This window comes from Hyperolius riggenbachi, chromosome 9 (assembly GCF_040937935.1).
Source record: "Hyperolius riggenbachi isolate aHypRig1 chromosome 9, aHypRig1.pri, whole genome shotgun sequence".
Classification (NCBI taxonomy): Eukaryota; Metazoa; Chordata; class Amphibia; order Anura; family Hyperoliidae; genus Hyperolius; species Hyperolius riggenbachi.
In genome coordinates, this window is record NC_090654.1 from 759,138 (window position 1) to 777,500 (window position 18,363).

Consider the following 18,363-nt stretch of genomic DNA (forward strand, 5'->3'; position numbering starts at 1 on the left):
TTAAAACATTTACTGGCTCTATCTGGAGCGCAGAGCTGCCGGCGTGCCACGCGTTCCATTTGCTGGTCCTGCTGGGTGCGCTCTGTGCATGACATCATGATTGACGTCATACGCATGCGCATAGCGGCGCAGGAGGACGCGAGCTCCGTGGCCTGAAGTTGCAGCCAGGCTTAACCAGGAATCCTAGCAGTGTCAGGCAACTGGGCACATACACCCCTGGCTACATATACTGGGACATATACCCCTGACTACATATACTGGGACATATACCCCAGCCTACATATACTGGGGACATACCCCCCTGGCTACATATACTGGGGACATATACCTCTGCCTACATATACTGGGCACATACCCCCCTGGCTACATATACTGGGACATATACCGGGACATATACCCCTGACTACATATACTGGGAGATATACCCCTGACTACATATACTGGACACATATACCCCTGACTACATATACTGGGCACATATACTCCTGACTACATATACTGGGCAGATATACCCCTGACTAAATATACTGGGCACATATACCCCTGACTACATATACTGGGCACATATACCCTTGACTACATATAATGGGACATATACCCCTGACTACATATACTGGGACATATACCGGGACATATACTCCTGACTACATATACTGGGACATATACCCCTGACTGCATATACTGGGCACATATACCCGACTACATATACTGGGCACATATAACCCTGACTACATATACTGGGCACATAGACCCCTGACTACATATACTGGGCACATATACCCCTGACTACATATACTGGGCACATATACCCCTGGCTACATAACTGGGCACATATACCCCTGACTACATATACTGGGCACATATACCCCTGACTACATACAGTATACTGGGCACATACCCCCCTGGCTACATAAACTGGGGACATATACCCCTGGCTACATATACTGGGACATATACCGGGACATATACCCCTGACTACATATACTGGGAGATATACCCCTGACTACATATACTGGGCACATATACTCCTGACTACATATACTGGGCACATATACCCCTGACTACATATACTGGGCACATATACCCCTGACTACATATAATGGGACATATACCCCTGACTACATATACTGGGACATATACCGGGACATATACCCCTGACTACATATACTGGGACATATACCCCTGACTACATATACTGGGCACATATACCCCTGAGTACATATACTGGGACATATACCCCTGACTACATATATTGGGACATATGCCCCTGACTACATATACTGGGCACATATACCCCTGACAACATATACTGGGCACATATACCCCTGGCTACATAACTGGGCACATATACCCCTGACTACATATACTGGGCACATAGACCCCTGACTACATATACTGGGCACATAGACCTCTGACTACATATACTGGGCACATATACCCCTGGCTACATATACTGGGCACATATACCCCTGGCTACATATACTGGGCACATATACCCCTGGCTACATATACTGGGGACACCTATAGACCTGGCTACCTGTGCTGCGAGTACCTATTTTGGGGGAACTGCTGTCAGATCATCTGCATTTTTGTGAAACCGCTGTTATGTATTTTGGGGAACAGCTGCCAGATTATGTGTATATTAGGGGAACAGCTGCTGCCAGATTACCTGTATTTTGGGGAACTGCTGCCAGATTGTGTATGTTTTGGGGACCACTGCTGCCAGATTATATGTATTTTGGGTGTTACGTGTATTTTGGGTGATCCGCTGTCAGGTTTCGCGTATTTTGGGGAACTGCTTCCAAATTATGTGTATATTGGGGTAACTGCTGCCACATTGTCTATTTTGGGGGAACCACTGCCATATTATCTGAATTTTGGAGGAACTTCTACTAGATTATGTGTCTTTTTGGTGAAATGCTGTCAGATTACATCTATTTTTGGGGGATACACTACAGCAGAGCTCAAACTTCCCCGGCAGACCTTTTACATCACTGCTTAGGTCATGTATATTTGGCCCCACCCATGACCACGCCCACGTTATGCTTGACCACGCCCATTGTTTGCCGAGTCCTCTCACCTCTTTTTCCAAGACTAGACCCCTGCTCCAACCCACGTCGTCTTTACCGCCTTCAATGCCAGGGTTGCCAACCCAATTTCTAATTTTTCCTGGACAAAATGGTCAAAAAATCTGGACACCCCAAGTTTTGGACGGACAGGGGGCGGAGTCAGCAGCAGGCTTTTTAGGGAACTTCTTGAGAATTGAACATGCAGTGCTTTTAAAGGAAACCTGAGATCGGGTGAGGGATAAAAGGATTTAAACTTACCTGGGGCTTCTTCCAACCCTCTACAGTCCATCAGCTCCCTCAGTGTCCATCAAGTCCCCTCTGTTTTGCTGCTGTCAGCCCTGGTAGTCGCATGTGTATGCCTCCGAGTCCTCAATCACGCTAGGAGCATTCTGTGACTGCACAGTGAGTTGAGGCTTGTAACTTCGCAGAATGCTCCCATAAATAGGACGATTGGGGAGGCAGAAATCCCAACTGAGCCAAGTCATGGACTTAACCAAAATGGAGGGAAGCGGACAGAAACCAAGGGAGCTGACGGACTACAGGGCGCTGGAAGAAGCCCCCGATAAGTATAAATCTTCTTGTGACAGGTAAACTTTAATGTAACACTCCCACACACACACACACATCACATTAAGGTAACTATATGTCTCCTAAGTAATGTAATGCCAAGTAATTCACCCCCCACAAAATGTATATCTGAGGTAGGGACAGTTAGTAAAATAAAAGGCTCTTGCTGAGACAGCCATGTGATGGCTGATGGGGGGTAGTTCACACAGTTTCCCTGACACACACAGCACACACACACTACAAACTCACACTGTACAAACACACACTGTATATACACACACACTGTATATATATATATACACACTGTACACACACACACACACACTGTATATATACACACACACACACACACACACACACACACACACACCTACACACACACACACACACACACACACACACACACATACACACACACACACACACACACACACACACACACACACACACACACACACACACTGTACACACACACACACTGTACACACACACTGTACACACACACACACACACACACACACACTATACACACACACACACACACTGCACACAAACACTGCGCGCACACACACACACACTGTACACACACACACACACACACACACACTATACACACACACACTGTACACACACACACACACACACACACACACACACACACACACACACACTATACACACACACACACACACACACAATATGCACACTACAAACACACACTCACTCACCTTCCATATACCCTCATTTTGCTGCTGGTAGGGTCACATCCAGAGCAAACCACCAGGCAATAAGTCTGCTGCATCACCATCACGCTTCCAGGAAGTCCCATGTGGTTGGTCACATGGCAGGAAGCCAGTTCTGCTATTTCCTAGCAACAGTAAAGCTGCAGCAGCCACGCAAGTCATTTCTAATGAAGATGACATGGGGACTCGGGACAAATGGGCACAGGGTGGTAACTGGCAGTGGCTGAATTTGCCACTGTAATAAGCAGCTGCCCTAAGTTAAGGATGCTCCTCGTAGTTCGTCTAGGCAATGTTGCAGGAAAACGGGGATACTTCCATTCTGGTGCAGCAGAACCTGTCTTCCTGCTGTTGCCTAGCGGGGGGGGGGGGGGGGGAGGAACGGGGAGGAGGAGGCTGGTGCAGGAGGAAAGCAGGCGCAAACGGGAGAGCAGATTGCCCCTTTATGGTGAAAAAGTTTCCTTCACCCCGGCCCTGCTCTCCCGTACAACTGCTGCTGTCTGATGCTTCCACATCTTCCCCCCCCCCCCCCAACCTCCACCCGCTCAGCCACTGACCTATCAAACTACTTTATCAACAAAATTACAACCATCCAGAGGGATATTTCTCTCCTCCACTCCATCGCCCCCTCCTCCTCACCCCATCCTTCTCCTGCCTCTCCCCCCCCCCCCCTTACCTTCTTCACTTCTGTCATGGTGAAGGAAGTCAGCCAGGTGCAGGCAATTTCACCTACCACTTCCTGCCCCCTAAATCCGGTCCCATCTGATTCCCTCCGCCCACATTTTCCTGATCTGGCCCCTGTCCTCACCCACCTGTTCAACCTCTCCTTCTCCACCGGCATCTTCCCCTCCGTTTTTCAAACAGGCCACTGTGCTTCCCCTACTGAAGAAACCTTCACTTGACCCTGCTCTGCCATCCAACTCCGCCCAATCTCTCTCCTCCCTTTTGCCTCGAAAATGCTCGACCGCCCGGTCCACCAACGCCTGACCAACTTCAATTCCAACTCCCTTCTCGATCCCCTGCAATCCGTTTTTTGTACAGCCCATTCTACAGAAACAGCCATCACCAAAGTGGTCAATGACCTTGCCAAAGCCGAAGATAAACACTCCATCCTACTCCTCCTGGACCTCTCCTCGGCATTTGACACTGTTGACCACTCCCTCCTACTTTACTCCCTGCAGTCAATGGGCATTCAGGACCTAACCTTAGCCTGGATTTCCTCCTATCTTTCAGACTGCTCCTTCACAACATTCTTCAATGGCTCCTCATCCACTCCTACACCCCTCTCAGTTGGTGTTCCTCAAGGTTCTGTACTAGGACCACTACTGTTCTCACTCTACACTGCCTCAGTTGGCAAAATCATCTCCTCCATGGACTTCATTTTCCACCTGTATGCCGATGACACCCAGATATACCTCCACACCCCAGATCTCTCCTCCTTCAATATGGACAAAGTCTCCACCTGCCTCACATCCATTTCCTCCTGGATGGCCAACGGGTTCCTGAAGCTTAATTTGAACAAGACCGAGCTTCTGATATTCCCACCCCGCACAGCTGCACCCCTCCCAGATCTGCACGTCACTATTGAAAATACTACCATCCGCCCTACCTCCCAAGCCCGCTGATAAGGGGTTGCCCTGGACTCTGCACTTTTCTTTACACCCCACATCCAAAGTATTGCCCAATCCTGAAAATTTCACCCACGCATATCTCACTCCCATGCACGATTGCAGGACTTCACTAGGGCTGCCCCCACTCTCTGGAACTGGCTCTTAACTTTAATACCTTCAAACAAGCCCTCAAGACTCACCTTTTCATGCTCGCATACCCCCCTACACCAGCACCATAATACATTCTGGTGGACACCGTCTCAACAGATGCACCTATTGTCTCCACCCCCACCCTGTAGATTGTAAGCCTCTGGCAGGGCCCTCTTTCCTAGTGTTTCCAGTGTGATTATGCAATCTTACTGTCAATCGCCCCTCTTTTGGACTAGAACAGTCTCTATTTTTGTTGTGACACTGTACTGTTATCGAATCATTTGCATGATCTTGTTTTGTTGTGAGTTTCCTGTATGTCCTACCTACCTTGTATGTTAACCCATTTATCTAGTATACAGCGGTGCATAAAGGGGCTCATACACTCAGCTGATTTTTGGCTGATCGATCAACATAGATCGATTTGCGGACGATTTCGATTGATTTAAATCGATCTGGCAGGCTGGAAAATCTAGGTCGATCTGTTGAGATTGCTTATCATTTTGCATTGGCCCTTATGGAAATCTGATGGCAAAAAATACCATCAGATCGATTTTCAATAGATTTCATACTAAAATCTGTTCCTAGTAAAAAATGTTCCTAAACACATCAGATAGATCAGAAATCTATCTGCTGCTAATCTAACGAGTGTATGGCCACCTTAATATGTTGGCGCTTTATAAATACAATAAATAATAATAATGCCGCGAACATCAAATTTCCAGTTCACAAACGCGAATTTGCCGCAAACGTTAGCAAACCCGTGAACCGCCATAGACTTCAATAGGCAGGTGAATTCAAAAACCTATTGGAACAGTTTCTGGCCACAAAAGTGATTGAAAACTTGTTTCAAGGGGCCTGGACAGGGATGCCATGGATCCCCCTCCCCCCTCTGGCATGCCTTGGATCCCCCTCCCCCCTCTGGCATGCCATGGATCTCCCTCCCCCCTCTGGCATGCCTTGGATCTCCCTCCCCCCTCTGGCATGCCTTGGATCCCCCTCCCCCCTCTGGCATGCCATGGATCTCCCTCCCCCCTCTGGCATGCCTTGGATCCCCCTCCCCCCTCTGGCATGCCATGGATCTCCCTCCCCCCTCTGGCATGCCTTGGATCCCCCTCCCCCCTCTGGCATGCCTTGGATCCCCCTCCCCCCTCTGGCATGCCTTGGATCCCCCTCCCCCCTCTGGCATGCCATGGATCCCTCTCCCCCCTCCATGCAGCAGCAGAGGCCAGAACACTTTTACCTGGTTTTGAAAAAATGTTTGTTGCAGCGTCTATATACAGCAGGTGACAAGGCTCCTTCTGGTGGTGATTGCTACCACAACTCTTCCTGCTCCTGGTCATGCTGATCTATGGCCTGATCAAACACTCATATTTTAGAAAAGCTTACAGTGGACCCAAATTAAAAATACAAGATTTCAGAAATAAAATCTATTTTCTAAATTATAATAATAAATAGCAGCCCTTTTTCAGCTGCATGATGACAAATATACAATATTTTACATTTATTGGAGGAACCCCTCCCTTCCTATCATATTGCCGGGACAGAATCCGGCAAACTGGTGGAGTAGATGGTGTCCGGCAAAGGAGGAATTGCTAATGGCTGCCACCTGTATAACCCTAGTTATGGAAAGAGGAGGGTGAGAAGCATGCACTGAAGTGCTCATAGGCTTGAAGGAGTGTCTATTTCTCTTTGTATGTGTCAGAGTGGTGCAATTTGGTTTGGGTCCGCTTTAATGATTTAGAAAAAAAGTGTTTAGAGAACTGAAAAACACTTAGCTCAGGCAGGGCCGTGCAGAGGGTCCTTAAGTGGGGGGTGCTCAAATTTAAAAAAGCGGCCTGGCAACGTCTTCCCCTGCATGCCCCCCTCCTCGTTTCTGGCTATGGGGGTATTGGTTGTCATGTGGGTGCTGAATGCAGATACTGGGTGCGATGTGGGTTCTGAGTGTGAGCACAGAGTGTCATGTGGGTTCTGTCTACAGTTGGGTATCGAGTGTGATGCGGGTGTTGATTGCAAGTACTTAGTGCCATGTAAGATCTGGGTGCATGTACTGGAAGTCATGTGGGTGCTGGGTACAGGTACTGAATGTGACATGGGTGCAAATACTTGGCACCATGCCTGTACTGGGTATTGGCTATGGGTGGGCTTTGGTTATCACATGGGTTTTGAATGCAGGTACTTTAGGTGCGGGTACGGGTTAAGTGGGTGCTTGGTGCAGATAGTAGGGGCCATGTGAAAGCTGTGTGCAGGTGTGAGTACTGGGTGCAATTTTAGGCCAGGGTGCAGATACTTGGCATCATGTGAGTGTGAGTACTGGGTGCCAGCTATGAGGGGAAGGGGTGGGTGCTTGGAAAAGTAGAGGTCAGTGTGGGTGCTGCAGGAAGGGGCAGGGCCATGCAGAGGATCCTCACAGGGGTGGTGCTCAAATTTGAAATTGATAAATCATGCTAAATTGTGTATGTAATATCCCCTCTCTAAAAAGCAGAAGGCAGTTTTCACACACACACACACACACACACACACCCTCACACACTACACACACACACACACACACACACACACACACACACACACCCTCACACACTACACACACACACAGTACACACACACACACACACACACACACACACACGCACACACACACACACACACACACACACACACACACACGCACACACACACACGCACACACACACACAGTACACACACACACACACACACACACCCTCACACACTACACACACACACACACACACACACACACACACACACACACACACACACACACACACCTTTATAGCAGTATCAGGCAGACTTTGTGTCTCCTTTCAACCAACTCTTTTGGCGCCACCACCCTCAAATCACCAGTGGTAGGTGCCCACTGTTAGTAGGTTAGAGTGGGCACAGTGGAGCCCACAGTGGAGGCAGAGACTCACCTTTCATTACTGGGACCTCTGTCCCTCTTGATCAGCACCCAAGCCTCTTTTCAGGCAAAGAAGAAGGGGTTACCAATACGCAGTGGTTGCTGAGCATTAGTAGATGCAAAACTGCAGTAAGTGCCAAGGTGCAGTGGGTGCCCAGATACAGTGGGTGGTAAGATGCAAAGGTTCACTTTGTGCTAAGTTGCAGTGGGTGTCGAGATGCCAAAGTACAGTCTGTGTCAAGCTGCTGTGGGTAGCAAGGTCCAGTTTGTATTGGGTGTTTATTTGCAGTGGGTGCTATGCTGTATTGGGTGCTGAATGAGTAGCAGATGGTGATAAACAATAGTGGGTGCCATGTGAGTGCTAATTGGTACAGGGAGCCATGTGAGTGTTGGACATGAGTGAGTAGGGAGTGCCATGTGTGGTCTGGATGTGTCCCATGGGAGAGTACTGAGTCTCATATGGGTTCAGACCAAGGATGGGTACTGGGTACTATTTGGGTGCTGGCCATGGACGGGTACTAGGTGCATATAATGGCTTTGGAACTTGGTGACGTGTGAGTACTGTGCCATGTGGGTGTTGATTATGAGGGTATGTGGGTCTTAGGTGCCAATACTGAGTGCCAAGTGGGTACTGGGAGTGAGTACATGGTGACATATGGGTGATGGATGCTGGATAGTGGGGTATTTGTTGTCATGTGGGTGCTAAAGGCAGATGCCGGGTGCCATGTGGGTACTGGGTGCTGACACAGGGTGTCATGTGGATTCTGGCTGTATGGGTGTGTATCAACTATCATGTAGGTGTTGATTGCAGGTACTCAGTCCCTTGTGAGTTCTGGGTGCAAGTACTGGATGTCATATGTGAGTGCTTGGTGTTTGTACTGGGCACTAAGTGGAGGCTTAGTGCAACTGGAACTACTGCAGATGAAGCATGTGGGTGTTGGGTGCAGGTACTGGGTATCATAGGTGCGAATACTTGGTGCCATGCCTGCACTGGGTGCTAGCTATGGGTGGGCATTGTGTGTTATGTGGGTTCTGAGTGCAGGTACTTTGGGTGCTAGTACTAGTTATGTGAGTGCAGATAGTGGGTGCCATGTGAAGGCGGTGTGCAGGTGAGAGTAGTGAGTGCCATGTTGGGGCTGGGTGCAAGTACTGTGTCATGTGGGTGTGAGTACTGGGTGCCAGCTGTAGGGTGAAGGGGTGCAGGTACTGGGTGTCATGTGGCTGTTTGATGCAAGTACAAAGTGTCATATTGAGGCCAGATGTGAGTATTTGGTGCAGGGTGCAAGTACTGGGTGCTTGCTATAGTGGGGGTTACTGGTTGAGTGTAATGTGGGTGCTGAACATTGGTGGAATTGTTGTGGGTGCAGGGGGTGGGAGATCACTGTGGGTACTGCTATGAATGGCATAGTTGCTGCTAGGGGAGGTAGAGGTTAGTGTGGTTGCTGGGGGAGGTAGAGCTCAGTGTGGGTACTGGGGGAAGGGTAGGTCACTGTGGGTGCTGGGGGGAGTAACTTTGGGTGCTGAGGAAGGTAGAGGTCAGTATGAGTGCTGGAGGAAAGGGAGGTCACTGTGGGTCCTTTGGGGGAGGTCACTGTGGGTCTTGGGGGAGGTAGAGGGGGAGGTCACTATGGGTGCTGCTGTGAATGGCATAGTTGCTTGCTGCTAAGGGAGGTAGAGGTCAGTGTGGGTGCTGGGGGAAGGGTAATTCACTGCTGGTGCTGTGGAAGGAAGAGATCAATATGGGTGCTGGAGGAAGGGGAGGTGACTGTGGGTGCCTGGATAGTCAGTGTAGTTAATGGAGGAGGGAGTGGATGCTGGGTGTTGGGAGAGGCCCCTGTGGGCGCTTGCAATGGGAGAGATCACTGTAGCTGCTTTTGGGATGGGAGGTCCCTGTGGGTGCTGCAGGGGAAAGGTGGGTAGCCACTGGGGGAGGGAAAGATCACTGTGGGTGCTGGAGGAGGGATAGGTCAGTGTGGGTGCTGGGGTAGGCAGGATCACTGCTAGAGCTGGGGAGGGAGAGGTCACTGTGGGTGCTGGGGGAGGGAGAGGTTACTGTGGGTGCTAGGTGGAGGGAGAGGTCACTGTAGGTGCTAGGTGGAGGGAAAGGTCACTGTGGGTGCTGAGTAAGGGAGAGGTCACTGTGGGTGCTAGGTGGAGGGAGAGGTCACTGTGGGTGCTAGGTGATGGGAGATATCACTGTGGGTACTGGGGAGGGAGAGGTCAGTATGGGTCCTAGGTGGAGGGAGAAGTCACTGTGGGTGCTAGGTGTATGGAGAGGTCACTGTGGGTGCTAGGGGAGGGAGTGGTCACTGTGGGTACTAGGTGGAGGGAGAGGTCACTATGGGTGCTGGGGGAGGTAGAAGTCAGTATGGGTCCTAGGTGGAGGGAGAGGTCAGTATGCCACACTAGGATTCCTGTCTGGGCCTCTTCACTTCAAAGTGTCCCAGGCGGGGGGCGGAGCTTCCCGCGGGTGGGCGGGGCTTATCGCGATCAGGGGCAGAGCTTATTTTGACCCGCGAGAGGGGCCTTTTTTGAAGTTTTTTTAAAAGAGGGGGTGCCTGGGCACCCAGAGCACCCCCCTCTGCACGTGCCTGAGCTCAGGTGACAGATAGTTAGGTTTATGCTCCCAGGCTAACTAGTTACGTGACTGTTCATCCACGCGAGACTGAGCACTAACAGGTCTGTAAGGCCATTAGGTGTCCGGGTGTGTGCTACACTGAACAGACCAACGTGGGTGTAGTCTAACCTTTTGGTGACCGTTGCGGGTAACCTATTGGCCCTAGACAATGAAATCGGCCAGAAAGAACTAATTCAGCCCTGGTCCCCTATCAGGTCCTGGAAGAACACAGCACCCTGCTGTATCGTGATGTCATCAATCTGGTTTCTGCCTGTCAGAAATCGTAAAACCCAAGCTTCTGGGAGAATGGGGACTGCATTTTTCACACCTACCCAGAGCAGCAAAAAGGGACAGATCATATCAAGGTCTGCCTGGAAGCAACTGACCTATGGTAAACCAGGAATTCCCAATATTCATATTTTCTTCACATTTTCTTCATAATTCATGGCATAGCAAGTTCATATGCCCATCAAATTTGCACAAGTTGTGGGATTCAGAGTGGTACTAGTTCTGAGAGGTTCCGGGTCGGACTGGGACACTAAGGGCCCACCAAGAAAGTTTCAGCCTGGGGCCCGTCCCCTCCTCCTAACCCCCCCCCCCCCCCATTTTGGGCTCACATACACCTGTACTCTAGCCACTTTACCCCACTCGTGCGGATATCTCCGTCCCTTTTTCCATCCTTTCACCCCCAGGGACGGGGATATCTGCACCTCCCGCGCTACCGCTGCTGTCCGCGCGCTCCCGCCGCTCGTGCATGCCGCTGCCCGCTCGCACGGAGATCACTGAATGGGAAAAACCATTCCCGTTCGTTGATCTAAGCCCCCGCAATGATCGGCTGCTTCTATGAGAAGCAGCGCGATCATTGTGATTTTCCCAGCCTCATTGTGCTTCCTGCAAGCGTACTTCCGGACGCTTGCAGGTCGCATGAACAAAAAATTACTGTGGCCATCTTGTGGCCAAATAGTAAAACTACACCCTAAAGCATTTTTAATATACACATACATTAGTTTTACACAATAAATTAACTCATTACCGCCCACACTCCCCAAATTTATTTTTTTTGTAATTAAAAAAAAAAATGTACAATAAAAAAAAACATAAATAGTTACCTTAGGGACTGAACTTTTTAAATATTTATGTCAAGAGGGTATAACACTGTTACTTTATAAACTATAGGCTTGTAATTAGGGATGGATGCAAAACTGAAAAAAAGACACCTTTATTTCCAAATAAAATATTGGCGCCAAACATTGTGATAGGGACATAAATTAAATGGTTTTATATCTGGGACAAATGGGCAAATTTCATGGGTTTTAATTACAGTAGTATGCATTATTTAAATACTATAATGGCCAAAAACTGAAACATAATGATTTTTTCCCACATTTTTTCCTATTTTCCCATTAAAACACATTTAGAATAAAATAATTCTTGGCATAATGTCCCACCTAAAGAAAGCATAATTGGTGGCGAAAAAAACAAGATATAGTTCATTTCATTGCGATAAGTAATAATAAAGTTATAGACGAATGAATGGAAGGAGCGCTGAAAGGTAAAAATTGCTCTGGTGTTTCAGGGGTAAAACCCCTCAGTTGTGAAGTGGCTAGAAATTTTGCATGATTATGATATTGAATAGATTGTGAGCGCTTCTGAGGACAGTCTCCAATAAGGATATGACAATATGCGGCACCGCAGCAAAGATAGATGGGTGTCACCACGCACTGGAACATGGGCGCGGTCATGATGGGTCATGGGCAGACTTAAAAATACACAAAATAAGTAGCGGTGGTATTCACAGAGATTAGATCCGACCAGATAAATTTTAGATAAAATAACCACGTAGTTATATGCCTCATGATAATTCATCAAGTAATCAAATGGCAGCACATTTCCCGACAAAATGCAATCAGATTGGCAGCAGATACCCCCACAAAATGCAATCAGATTGGCAGCAGATACCCCCACAAAATACAACCAGATTGGCAGCAGATATCCCCACAAAATGCAATCAGATTGGCGGCAGATATCCCCACAAAATGCAATCAGATTGGCGGCAGATATCTCCACAAAATACAATCAGATTGGCAGCAGCTGGTAGATTTCCCAGTTTAGGTAGGCGTAGGCAGGTATATAGGTGTCCCCAGTATAGATATACGGTCTATGGGTGTCCCCAGATTAGGTTGGCAGGTCCCCAGTTAGTGGGGGGGGGGGCCATGCTGGAAGGGGGGACAGTGGGCACAGAGTGGCGGAGAGGGGGGGAAGCTTCCCCCCCCCTCCCTCACCTAGGGCTCTCCCTTCCACGCTCCCCCCCAGTTAGGTAAGCAGGTCTCTCACAGTGCGCCCATGCTGGAAGGGGGGGCAGTGGGCACAGAGCGGCGGGGAGGGGGGGAGGCCTCCCCCCTCCTTCACCTAGTGCCCCCCTTCCGCACTCCCCCTTCCAAAATTGCAGCCTGCAGCCAGCAGCGGCAGCGAGCTGGAATCACTTACCAGGATCAGAGCTCTGCGTGCCGCTGCTGGTCTGGTCTCCTGCACTGCACTGTCCAATCACGCTCTCACAGGAAGTACTGTGAGAGCGTGATTGGACAGTGTCAGTGCAGGAGACCAGACCAGCGGCACACAGAGCTATCTCTATACGCTGCATTTGAGTATATGTCCACTACCAGAGGGAGGTAAGTCCACCTCGACTTCCCGCTTTTTATCATTTTTAGAACATTGTTTTACTCTGCGTGGCGCCTCTGTTTGTACATATTACAGCACGATTAAGTCCACCCCTGGTGCAGGGGTACTTTCCCCATTTTCCTATCTACAGAGAGCGAGTTTTATACCTGAGTGGGGTCAGGTACTAATACTCCCCACCTGCCTGTCAAGTGGTTGCCTGATGGTAACCCACCTTTGTGAGTATAAGAACCTTTGACATTACATTATATATTGAGCTTACCAGACAATATTGCACTATTGGGCTCTTGGTGTCCTCTGTTTTGTTTTTACAAGCACATATCTCGGTAAGCCGTTCCGCTGGCTGGCTGGCTGCAATTCTGGAGGGGGGGAGCGCGGAAGGGGGGCCCTAGGTGAGGGAGGGGAGGCTTCCCCCCCTCCCCGCCGCTCTGTACCCACTTTCCCCTTCATGCGCTGTGCCCCCCTCCTTTTCAACACTAGGGCCCCCAGGAGGTGGGATGGCCGAGGCCCCCAGAGGGAAAAATCGGCACTTCGGTGGCTCAGTCCGAGCCTGCAGAGGTTAGCAGACCAATCGGACTTCCAGGACTGGAGTAAGACCGGTTCAAAGCAACCCTTTAATACTACAGTGCTCCTACCTCTCATGTTTGATATTACCGTTCTTAATAAATTCTGACCAACCTAAAAATGTTATTAGATTTAACATAACCTGTATGGTTTTGGAGATAGAGCACATATCATAGTGATCTATTATCTGTCTGAATGAGAAGGGGCTGGCTCATCTCAGGTTCCAAGAGGTGTGTGATTCCCCACCCTAACTCCTCCTTGCTGAGCGAGGGGTGTAACCATGGCAGAGCTCAGAAGCCCAGCATCCTGTACCTTTAATCTGATGTAGAAAGATTTTATCATTCAGTCTTATGCCTGTTCTGGTAATCTGATTGCTGCTACAAAGTATCTGCCCTCCAAAGAGACCTATTACCTACCGCATGCTTTTATTACTTTCTTATAAATTGTTGATTTGCTAGCTAGATTGTAAATACCGGTAACCGTTTCTTCCTTTTAGGAGTAGCTAGTTGGAGTCTGTCCGCTTCATTCAACCCGGACAGTGGTGGCAGTGAAATTACCCGATTTCCAGCGTGAAATCGATTTTTTTTTTTAGTTTACCGATTGTACATGTGTGAACACTGTCAGGAACCGCCCCTGCGGCATGCCTGCAGATACGGTTCCTGACTGCGGGTTTGATCAGATCGCGAGGGGAAGCAGCCTTGTTCGAGCTAACACAAGGCTGTGTCCCCTCAGAACACTTCTCACTGCCACCACTAGCTGCTGCTAGACACTTCAACAATTCCCACTCTGCTGTCGAGTGGTCTGCATGCAGTCTGGTGCTTTCGTATTTGGGTCAGCCTTGCGCTTTAGGCCAAATACGGGAACGCCACACACACAATACAATCACACAGTAGCAAGGCACAATCAGGCACTGAACTTGTAACGCAAATTACACTGCAGTCTCTTTCTAGGCTATGAGCCGTTAGTACATCAGAAGTCAGGCTTATTAAATAAATATTTAATATTCCAAAAAGTGGAACAGTGCAGACAAGAATATATACAAAGGGATTTACAAAAACAAAGTAAAAAATTACAAAGATACATAAGACAGTTTGCATAAAAATAAAACTGGAATAAACGTTACCAGTACGAGGTCTAACTTGGTTGTGGGAGGGCACGAATTTCCGATTTGATCGGGATCATCTCTAGCTATGCGCTACCTTCCTACCAAGAGAAGATGATTTGTGAAGGTCTTATGCTGGCTTTTATAGGCTGATTTGTTGCCTGGGGCAATTGATGTTCAGTCCCACAACTAATGCAATTTCCCCAAAATGTGACATCACCGTCTGCAGAGCCCCCTGTCACATCTGGGCTAGCTGTGACATGCAAATTTCAAGGCTTTTCCTGTCCCATTTTTGAACTTTGCAGACTTCAAAGCAACTCAAACACTTCATCTTTCCAGATTCAGTCTGATTGTATATTGGCTTGTTTACATATACACAAAGTTCAAAGCAATGCAACACCTTTTCAGCAGATCCAGGACAGAATAGAGGGTCGTTACCTAATTACCTGTATCCTTGCTGGCGGCGCAGTGTCCAGAGGACACTGAATGCTAATGTACTTTACATGGCCATGCAGACAATCCAATTAGCAGCTTCCTTCAGCCTGTTAAAATACATACACATCTGACATAATATACAGCAGACAGAAAATGTGAAAATATGGCTTCTGTATTATCCCAACATCATAATTAGCTGCTAAATCATGACAAACACCATCAACCAATCTTAACCATTTACTGTGCACACCGTGGATTTGCCTCCAGAAGTTTCTAGTGCACGAGACCTGCATGGCAACAGTGGCCTAGTAACACGGGATTGGTGAGGGGTTGTCGTATTACATTGTCGGCAGCGTTGTGACCAATCTTTACGTCTGTCTGTTCACCGTATTTCAAGCCATCAGATGTGACTAATCCCCGAATAATCCCCGGTAAAGGTAGTATATTAGATGGAATTGGCGCACTTTGTCACATTATCTGACAATCCAGCAACCGGTCTTTTGACGTCATTTAGATGGGATCGTAGGGCTAGACTGTCACAGTTACCACCAATGACAGGCAGATATTACCCATGACAGGCAGTTACCACTAATGACAGGCAGTTACCACCAGTGACAGGCAGTTACCACCAATGACAGGCAGATATTACCCATGACAGGCAGTTACCACTAATGACAGGCAGTTACCACCAATGACAGGCAGATATTACCCATGACATGCAGATATTATCCACCACAGGCAGTTACCACCCATGACAGGCAGATATTATTTGACAGGCAGATATTACCCATGACAGGCAGTTACCACTAATGAAAGGCAGATATTATCCATCACTTGCAGTTACCACCAATGACAGGCAGGTATTACCCATGACAGGCAGTTACCACTAATGACAGGCAGTTACCACCAATGAAAGGCAGATATTATCCATGACAGGCAGATATTGCTCATGACAGGCAGATATTATTTATGACAGGCAGATATTATTTATGACAGGCAGATACCACCAATGACAGGCAGATAGTCTCCATGACAGGCAGTTACCTCTAATGACAGGCAGATCTTGTCCATATGGAAAACAAGAAAAACAAAATGGAGAGCCCCCAATAGTGTATTATTGATGATGGAGGATAAATTGTAGCAGCAAATTGAAATATACTCACAAGTGTGGGTTGCCGAGGTCAGGCAATCACTATATGCACATGAGGGGATATCAGACCTGTCCCCACTCACTCGCTCTCCATAGAAGGAAACAAGGGTGAGCCCACCATCCACCAGGTGGATCACAATAGCGTACAGAAGTAACGGGCACCAACAGGATAAAATATCATACATTTAACACAAAATAAGATGGGGGGTAAGGGTGGACTTACTTCCCCAGGAGGTAAAAATACAACAGGAGTAACTTAGAAGTTTGTGTATAAAGCACAGGCTCAGAGGCGCTATGCTTTATACACACACTTCTAAGTTACTCCTGTTGTATTTTTGCCTGAGGAAGCGGGCTTGAGACCCGTGAAACACGTTGCATATTTTTGGAGTAAGAATGAAAACTTTTGATCATATTGGGCTTGATTCACAAAGCGGTGCTAACTGTTAGCACGCCTGTGAAAACCCCCTTAGCACGTCTAAACAAGCTTTTCGCGCATAAAACTTTATGCGCGCAAAACTTTATGCGCGTAAAACTTTACGCGCGTACTGCACAGAGCGCAGGGCGCTCCGTGCGAAGTGCCTATTAAAGCCTATGGGACTTAGCGCGCGTAAAACTTTGCGCGCACAAAGTTTTACGCGCGCAAAATTAGCGCGTGATCTGATTGAGGACTCCGGTGCTAATCTACTTAGCACCCTGGTTAGCACGTCTAAAGACTTTAGAAGTGCTAAGTAGGTTAGCACCGCTTTGTGAATCAAGCCCATAGAATCATTGTGTTTGTCCTGCGGAGGCAAGTCCACCCTTACCTCCATCTTATTTTGTGTTAAATGTATGATATTTTATCCTGTTGGCGCCTCTGTTACTATTGTCCATGGCCATCACTTGTTGTAGGGTGGTTATTACACCTGCACTTGTTATGGGTGGTATTTGTTATAAGGAGGACTCTGTGAGACATACTCAGAGTCCTGCCTTCCTGTCACAGGATGGGAACGTTCTCTCTGTCTCTGGACTGGAGTTGTTCTTTAAGTCCTGTTTTTACTGGCAGGAACATCTGCAGAATTTTCTATAGTGCAAAGCGCTGAAGTCGTTTCTGAGAGTGCAAGACAATCCGTCTACCCAGAGTTCTGTTTCTTAACTGGAAAAGTAGTTAAGATTTCCAAAAACTGTACACGCATTAAAAACTCCTCCCCCTTCATCTGCCTTGTACTGAGACAGACGAGCATTTCCCAAGTGCTCCTAGTCTTCCAGCTGCTCCCAGCCCTTATTCATTGCCTTTCGCCAGCACCTTCATCCTTCCTTGTAACCAGAGAAGCCCCTACGTGGATCCTGCCATGCACCCACACCTCACTCCCTGCTGCACAGCAAGCTGGGGGCTGCCTTTCTCTGAAGAGTAACTGCAAAGCCCCCCTCACCAAACTGCCAGAAACTCACTGACAAGGCTTTCTACCTTTTTGTGTAGCCTAAAAATAAGTTTCCAGTCATGGTTTTCTACAGCTGGTTTCTGTTAAGGCGGAGAGGAAAACAAGTGGAATAGCTACTATTGCATAGAATGGACAACGCATGACTGAAATTAGAACATATATTTCATGCAGGTGACGTTTTATGGAAACAGCCATTTTTTGTTGCCCTTATGGATCCAACACGGACTGTGATAGTTTATCTATTGTTATGTTGTGGTCCAATCCATGGGGCTATGACTGGAGATAGCAGAAAGATGCTCCAGACACCAACAGAGCTTCCAGTCCAAGAGACAACACAACCCAACA

The 18,363-nt window shown here is 48.2% G+C and overlaps 2 protein-coding genes across 2 annotated transcripts in view; one reads left to right on the forward strand and one right to left on the reverse strand.

Annotated features, from left to right (window-relative positions):
- DDR2 (discoidin domain receptor tyrosine kinase 2) overlaps positions 1–3,429 on the reverse strand; it is a 549,319-nt gene extending 545,890 nt beyond the window's left edge. Inside the window, exon 1 of the mRNA XM_068251775.1 lies at positions 3,365–3,429. The gene's annotated coding sequence lies outside the window, so the exon portion shown is untranslated. The remainder of the gene's footprint in view (positions 1–3,364) is intronic.
- Positions 3,430–17,858: 14,429 nt separating this feature from the next.
- Positions 17,859–18,363, forward strand: part of OLFML2B (olfactomedin like 2B) — a 195,913-nt gene continuing 195,408 nt past the window's right edge. Inside the window, exon 1 of the mRNA XM_068251777.1 lies at positions 17,859–18,363. This exon is cut by the window's right edge and continues 443 nt beyond it. Coding sequence (XP_068107878.1) covers positions 18,228–18,363 — 136 coding nt within the window. The 5' untranslated portion in view covers positions 17,859–18,227.